General features: G+C 41.4%; 1 protein-coding gene across 10 annotated transcripts in view; it reads right to left on the bottom strand.

Moving 5' to 3' along the window:
- Nucleotides 1-2,199: 2,199 nt before the first annotated feature.
- The window catches only part of LOC132887067 (receptor-type tyrosine-protein phosphatase mu-like), a 521,363-nt gene continuing 514,939 nt past the window's right edge, over nt 2,200-8,623 (bottom strand). For all 10 annotated transcript variants that reach the window (XM_060922408.1, XM_060922409.1, XM_060922413.1 and 7 more), the window contains 2 exons: nt 6,093-6,228; nt 2,200-3,230 (listed from right to left, as the gene is read on the bottom strand). In XM_060922408.1, coding sequence (XP_060778391.1) covers nt 3,177-3,230; nt 6,093-6,228 — 190 coding nt within the window. In that variant the 3' untranslated portion in view covers nt 2,200-3,176. The remainder of the gene's footprint in view (nt 3,231-6,092; nt 6,229-8,623) is intronic.

Here is an 8,623-nt window from a genome sequence, read left to right as displayed (position 1 = left end):
ATAAAGAACATTGCTGCTTGTCTGCAGTTTGCTAAAGATCACGTGGACAAGCCAGAAGGCTATTGGAAAAATGTTTTGTGGACGGATGAGACCAAAATAGAACTTTTTGGTTTAAATGAGAAGCGTTATGTTTGGAGAAAGGAAAACACTGCATTCCAGCATAAGAACCTTATCCCATCTGTGAAACATGGTGGTGGTAGTATCATGGTTTGGGCCTGTTTTGCTGCATCTGGGCCAGGACGGCTTGCCATCATTGATGGAACAATCAATTCTGAATTATACCAGCGAATTCTAAAGGAAAATGTCAGGACATCTGTCCATGAACTGAATCTCAAGAGAAGGTGGGTCATGCAGCAAGACAGCGACCCTAAGCACACAAGTCATTCTACCAAAGAATGGTTAAAGAAGAATAAAGTTAATGTTTTGGAATGGCCAAGTCAAAGCCTTGACCTTAATCCAACTGAAATGTTGTGGAAGGTCCTGAAGCGAGCAGTTCATCTCAGGAAACCCACCAACATCCCAGAGTTGAAGCTGTTCTGTATGGAGGAATGGGCTAAAATTCCTCCAAGCCGGTGTGCAGGACTGATCAACAGTTACCGGAAATGTTTAGTTGCAGTTATTGCTGCACAAGGGGGTCACACCAGATACTGAAAGCAAAGGTTCACATACTTTTGCCACTTACAGATATGTAATATTGGATCATTTTCCTCAATAAATAAATGACCAAGTATAATATTTTTGTCTCATTTGTTTAACTGGGTTCTCTTTATCTACTTTTAGGACTTGTGTGAAAATCTGATGATGTTTTAGGTCATATTTATGCAGAAATATAGAAAATTCTAAAGGGTTCACAAACTTTCAAGCACCACTGTACATTATATTATATTCATGTTCTATTAATATTACATGATGTTCAGTTCGCTTTGCACAGAAACAGTCAGTAGTAATGTCCCTCAAAGGGACACTTTTTTTACTTTTATACTTTGAGTCCATCTCTAAATTGACCGTAGGTGTGAATGTGAGTGTGAATGGTTGTCTGTGTCAGCCCTGTGATGACCTGGCGACTTGTCCAGGGTGTACCCCGCCTTTCACCCGTAGTCAGCTGGGATAGGCTCCAGCTTGCCTGCGACCCTGTAGAACAGGATAAAGCGGCTAGAGGTAATGAGATGAGATGAGATTTTTTTTACACAAATACCGTATCTCGACTTCTATTTCAGTAAAGCATGTGGATACTTTTGTGACCTCTGCCAAAAACTCCATGATAGTTTTGATGACATGTTTGGGTTCTTATCTTACTGTAAGGTGACGCTCTAGGGGTTCCATGCGTTCCAGTCCGTGTCTTTTGAAGGTTGTACCTGAGAAGTTTGTGTTTGCTTAAACACGACAGCTTTCATGGCTGTTTGCAGTCACTTAATCAACTGGGAGCCACGCACGCCAATGCCAACATCTCGCTCTGATGATGTTTTGGATCATGAGTGGCTCCTTTGTATCTGCACCTGTTCTTCATTATGTTACTCAAGTACAGGTTCACCTGTCCACTTAACTCCAAAGGCTTTTAAATGCTCTTTTCCTCTCTGTTCTTGACGTTCTCTTTGTTTGACACTTTCTTTTATACCTACATGACAATTCAACAGCTTTTTTTCATGGCTGAAGGTATCCACTACCTTGGTTCTACTTTATCTCTATAGTTTTCCAGACTATTTTCTCATTCGAACCTCATGATTTTGTTTGTTCACTTCCTGTCTTGTTCATTTCCAGCTTCATGATGGCCTGCTTTACTCTCTCAAACATTAACAAGTGCAATGACAGCTGCCCAAGAAACATCTGAGCAGCCAATTGTCCTGGGGCTAATGGCCCTCGAAAATAGGAGGAATACAGTGTGTGTGTGTGTGTGTGTGTGTGTGTATATATATATATATATATATATATATATATATATATATATATATATATATATATATATATAAGTTGGCTCATCCAGTGAATTTCTAAAAACCTTTAAATTAAAACTATTTTTATATCCAGTGTGCTTGATTTACAATTAATCATTTCACCACTTACACGCTACACTGAATGCATAGTATATCCAGCTTTGGGACATAAAAAAGAGGAAAGAACCAACAGCTCAGTATAGATATGTGTGTATTTGTAATTTTTTTCCATATAAGATAAATAAAAACATAACATCACATCCTGGTCACCATTATTATGCCAAGCCTGACAAAAGAGAAAAATAATAATGACCAAATAAAAATATGATTGTCACTCAATGTGCTTCACAAAAATAAAATAAAAAAGCAAAACAAAACAGAACAAACAACCAACCAAAAAAAAAAAAACCTTCAATGAATAAATAATCTGCCAACCTTCAAGTATTTACAGTATTAACAAATGGTCACAAATATAAGCTTTGGATCTTTTGACACAACATTAAGCTTGCTTGTGGATCGCTTCAACAATTAACACAACAACATTTCACAAGCCATCATAATAATGTCAATGCAACCTCTAGGATCCGTGCTCTTAATGCCATTTTGAACTTTAGCTACACATCATTCTGCCTCAATTTTAATTTACAACAAAATAAAAAATAAATGAAAAATCAGTAATTAAAAAAAAACACAGCCACATTAGCCAAATATCGCATTCTCCACAAAAATGGAAATGACAGCTATCATCCACTGAGGATAAAAAGGCAAGACAGATGTCACAGGCAGAAGAAGGGACCAAAAAAAGAAAAAGAAAAAAAAAAACCCAAAACACAAAAACCCCTGCCGAAAAATGTAAAGCAGCGGTGAGATGTGAACAACTGGGGAGTAAAGTACATCACTGTGCTCGTGGAATAGAAGGTGTGAGTGTGTGACCTGTCCAACTCACGCTGAAATGTACATACAGAGAGCAAGAAGGGACAAGCGAGGGAATAGGGTTAGAGTTCAAAGTTCAACTGTGGACAGTTCAACCGGGCAGTGCAAGCGTGCGGCCCTCTGGTTCGACCCTGAAGACCGTTTTCTAGCCACATTCAGCCAACATCATGGCTGCAGCGGTCAAAGCAGCACACTTCCTCACATTTCCAGTCCAGCACTTCAACATTCATGTGTGGTATAGTCTCTATCTGAGGAAAGAAAGGGCCAGGGGACAGCAAGGGTCGGGAAGGGGGACAGCCATATCTGGACAACTTAGCCTGAATTCAAGTACTCCAGTGCCACTTCATAGCAGAATTTATATTGATCCTGAAAATGCAGAACACAACCATCAGTGCAGTTATGATAACAGAAGTCAATAGACCTATTTACTATATAACAGCATCACAAAATTGTTACTATTTAGAAAAGGTCAATTGAAAACACAGCTAGTATGACAGTATATTGATTGTTTTATATTCACTGGTAGTTTAAGGTGTAGAGTATGATAATATAACACCTGCTACACAGCAAATTCCTCAGTGTTGAATTAACACTGTCAGAGTTAATTTGTGTCCAATTGGATCTATATAAACACAGTAAGGTGTTAACTCAACACTGTGGGTGTTAATTCAACACTGGGGATTTTGCTGTGTAGGACAATTTCATCCAGCGCTAATACAAAAGTTTGGAGTCACATACAAGCGTCAGAACAATATGTGTATGGGTGTGTGTGGGGGTGGTATGGGTGTGTGTGGGGGTGGGGTGGGGTTTACATATCCCAATCTAATTGTTTCAACTGCCAGTACTCATGATAATTGTGCACAATTACATAATTTGTGAATTATTCTCAAAAAGAAGAGAACTGATGATGAAGCATCAGAGAGTCAGACACATCTAAGTGTATCAACAATCCTCTCAAACTTAGGAATCAAATAAAATGTCCATATAATACAAGTGGTAATGTCAACATCAAGCCTTAAGTTGGCACGGTGGGTAAAAAAAGGTTATAATAAAATGTCTTTGTAGTTAATTAGCTTAATCTCACAGTGAAACTATGAGTGCAATCAAACCTTTGATTAGAGCAGTTTTACTGTAAGAAAATAAGAAACCCTCATCAAATATATTTTAACAAAGCCCTATGTGGAAAAGCCCTTCACAATTATCCATCCATACATCCATCCATCCATCCATTATCTGTCACCACTTATCCTGTACAGGGTCACGGGCAAGCTGGAGCCTATCCCAGCTGACTACGGGCGAAAGGCGGGGTACACCCTGGACAAGTCGCCAGGTCATCACAGGGCTGACACATAGACACAGACAACCATTCATACTCACATTCACCAGTTAACCTAACCTGTATGTCTTTGGACTGTGGGGGAAACCGGAGCACCAGGAGGAAACCCACGCGGACACGGGGAGAACATGCAAACTCCGCACAGAAAGGCCCTCGTCGGCTGCTAGGCTCGAACCCAGAACTGTGAGGTGACAGTGCTAACCACTACACCACCGTGCCGCCCCCCTTCACAATCATTATAACTATATATTTTTAAGAAGAAGGATGGTTATACATCAGAGAACCCGATCCCCACTACTAAAGCTAGGGTAGGTAATTTTTTTAGAAGCACTTTTTGTTATATTTCTTGAGATTCTCTTTATCTCTAACAGCAGTGAATAAATCAAATGCTCTGACAATAAAATGAAAAAAAAAATCTGTTATCTGTGGCAGTTAATTTTTTCTCGTTTCCGTCAGGCACCACCCAAAGTGATAATCACATCATCAGCTTTTCTTTGGCTAGTCAGCCACAAGATACACCACCACTCTTGCTGGAGCAGTTGGGGGTTAGGTACCGTACCTTTCTCAAGGGCATTTCAGCCAGTCCTGCTGATAGAGGGAATTGAACCAGCAACCTTTTGGTCTAAAAGCTGCTTCTCTAACCCTTAGGCCATGGCTTCCCCAGTGGCAGTTCCAGGTCTCTAAAAAGCCCCTCCAATCATTTCATTCAGTCCAAATGAAATAACTGGATGGCCTACCTGCCTGTCTACCTACATACCAACCTGTGTGCACTCTGCCCATGCACTCACTGTGTGTGACCAGACTCTTCCACAAGCCTAGGCAGACATATTGCTGAAGCTAGCGAGCTAGTCGACACCGATGAGTACTAACTATACCAATTTTCATTGTTTACATTAATTATGATAATGTTAAGTGTTTTCTTACATGTGAATGAGATATGAGGTAACTGGATATGACAATAATGTATTCCACTCCCCCAGTACTTTCTCCTATGGAATCGTCCTCCAGCAATAATCAGGCAGTGCGCATTCATGTGTTTTGGAGGAATGACTTTGGAGGGAAGGCGGCACGGTGGTGTAGTGGTTAGCACTGTCACCTCACAGCAAGAACGTCCTGGGTTCGAGCCCTGCAGTGGGTGAGGGGCTTTCTGTGTGGAGTTTGCATGTTCTCCCCGTGTCCGCGTGGGTTTCCTCCAGGTGCTCCGGTTTCCCCCACAGTCCAAAGACATGCAGGTTAGGTTAACTGGTGACTCTAAATTGACCGTAGGTGTGAGTGTGAGTGTGAATGGTTGTCTGTGTCTATGTGTCAGCCCTGTGATGAGCTGGCGACTTGTCCAGGGTGTAGCCCGCCTTTCGCCCGTAGTCAGCTGGGATAGGCTCCAGCTTGTACTAAATACGGTGTGCACCAACAACTGTGACTCATGGTTTTGTTAAACATATTTTTGATAATTTTTTAAACTTTCTTAGAATACATGTGTTAGACTTTGCTCATATTTTCAGGATGAGGTAAAGCTAATTAACCACAAAGACATTTTTTTGTAACATTTCTACCCATATTTACTAAAGGTGTCAATAATTCTAGAACTGATTGCGTACAAAGACCGATCAGTTATTTGTGTTTAAAAAAAAAAGATTAAAATCCATATCTTTTATATTCTGTCCTTTTTCTATTTCTCTTACTCCTCCTTCATTAAAAGTGTCAGGGAAGAACATGGTGTCCTGAGACAGGCAGTAATGTGGTAATGTGAATAGTAATAAGTAGCAATGTGTACAGCTGAAAGATTTTTGTCATCTGTCTGTCATCTGTATACAGGATAATGAACTTGAGATATGTTAATTGAAGTATTTTTGCATAAAAAATGTCTTTTATTGGTCCCCAGTGATGGCGCTTACCAAGAGATCTACCATGTTGGGCTTGTTGTTCCTCAGTGTTTTGACAGCGTGGAACACATCCACAGAGCGCTGGTGCCGTAGCATCTCACACACGATACTAATTGCACAGAAAGTTCCACTTCGTCCACCTCCATTCCTAGAGAGAGAGAGAGAGAGAGAGAGAGGTTTTATTATCTACTATATAGTCCGACACGTGCTTGTTTGGCTGATGCTTTCATTCAAAGTGGCATGCAACTGAGATAGCAGAGTATTTGAGGGTTGAAGACCCAACCACAGCAGTGTTGGGATTTGAACACAATATAGTGGTGTAGTGATTAGTGTCGCCTCACAGCAAGAAGGTTCTGGGTTTGAGCCCAGCGACTGACTGGGACCTTTCTATGTGGAGTTTGTATGTTCTCCCTGTGTCTGTGTGGAGTTTCCCCTGCAGTCCAAAGACATACGATGCGGTTAACATGGGGCGGCCTTGGGCTGAAGTGCCCTTGAGCAAGGCCCCAACTGCTCCCCGGGCACTATCGCATAGCTGCCTGCTGCTCTGGGTATGTGTGTGTGCTCATTGCTCACTTGTGTGTGTGCATGCGTGTGTTCACTGCTTCAGATGGGTTAAACGCAGAGGATGAATTTCACTGTGCTTGAGTGTGCATGTGACAAATAAAGGCTTCTTCTTTCAAATAAGTAGCCCAAAGCCTTAACAACTGAATATAAAATATTCAAATTTTTAGGTTCATCTGAACATTTTATATACACTACCGTTCAAACGTTTGGGGTCACTTTGAAATGTCCTTATTTTTGAAAGAAAAGCACTGTTCTTTTCAATGAAGATCACTTTAAACTAATCAGAAATCCACTCTATACATTGCTAATGTGGTAAATGACTATTCTAGCTGCAAATGTCTGGTTTTTGGTGCAATATCTCCATAGGTGTATAGAGGCCCATTTCCAGCAACTCTCACTCCAGTGTTCTAATGGTACAATGTGTTTGCTCATTGCCTCAGAAGGCTAATGGATGATTAGAAAACCCTTGTACAATCATGTTAGCACAGCTGAAAACAGTTGAGCTCTTTAGAGAAGCTATAAAACTGACCTTCCTTTGAGCAGATTGAGTTTCTGGAGCATCACATTTGTGGGCTCGATTAAATGCTCAAAATGGCCAGAAAAATGTCTTGACTATATTTTCTATTCATTTTACAACTTATGGTGGGAAATAAAAGTGTGACTTTTCAGGGAAAACACAAAATTGTCTGGGTGACCCCAAACTTTTGAACGGTAGTGTATGTTTTAATTGTTTTGGGAAATGAATCATTTTTGACCAATTAACAGGATGTAGGTCTCGAAAATGCTCCTCAAAGCTTCACTAATGTACTAACAAGCTCTCCAGGATGACCGCTAGGTGGTGCTCTTCTTCCTCTGATCTCCTGCTGTTGTGCAAAACCTCAAAGCTCTAACATGCAGTGAGTTAAAAGCTTCAGTGGGACTGTTTCCTGTTTCCTATTACATGCCACAGCTCAAGTTTCCATGCCTCAGAAGTTAGGAGTACTGACTTTGGCTTTCAATAAACATTACCATTTAACTTGTGGAGGCTTTTATAATCCCAAATGACCACAACATGTCGGAGATTGTGTATTAAACTGGTCCCACATGGACAGAGCGAGCATTTCAGTGTGGACAGTGAGGGCAAGCAGAACTAATTAGGTCAAAAAGCATTCGTTTGTTCATTACTTGCACTTCTGCAGATGGTAAAGTGCACAGGGTGGGGACTATGTTGTCATATTGCTTTAAAAACGCTCTGCTGTTTGAATGTAGGAGAAAGAAAGTGTGTACATGTGTGTGTGCGCGTGGGGGGACAGGGGCGGAGGGGGGTGAGATTGGAATCTGGCTGGGAATCTAATGAGAGTCATATGGATCCTCTTTTCGTGGTGGCTCAGTGGATGGGATGGGAATGGAGGCCTGGTCTCCAGAGTGCTGGGCCAGATTAGCTCCACCTCAGCCCAGTCCACACACACTCACTCTCGAGCAAGCTGATCTCATTTCCTACCTAGGCAGGGCCTTGAGGAAGCAGGCCACGACTAAATCTCCCGACCATACTGATTCCTGTGAAATGGGAGGCGAGATAAGGTAGTGGTGTGATTGCGCGCGCGCGCACACACACACACACACGCACACACACAGCCCGGCCTGAGGGGACGATTCACAGGAAAGGCTTGGGCTAAATCTGGGGAATGAGGCTTGATTTGAATTTATGTCGTAACCCCCACCACATGACCCCAGACAACGCCTCTGTTCCCACAACACACTGGGATTCTCTGTGACATATCCGGACAAAACTGATTTTGCAGTGAGTCAATTACACTGTATCAACGGATTGATTTAAAAAAAATCCAATACATTTTGTTAGATTAACTTTCATCCTACCAAGTGGGGTCCACCTGGACCCCGCACCTATATGTTTGTTTGCCATTTTAAAAATATGTGACATACTGCCTCACCGTTTTATGAATTTGTCGGAATTTATGTCTTAATTAAAACACTAAAGC

This window comes from Neoarius graeffei, chromosome 5 (genome assembly GCF_027579695.1).
Source record: "Neoarius graeffei isolate fNeoGra1 chromosome 5, fNeoGra1.pri, whole genome shotgun sequence".
In the NCBI taxonomy this organism is placed as follows: domain Eukaryota; kingdom Metazoa; phylum Chordata; class Actinopteri; order Siluriformes; family Ariidae; genus Neoarius; species Neoarius graeffei.
Note: the sequence above shows the minus strand (reverse complement) of the source record. Positions and strands in the feature narration are given on the sequence as shown.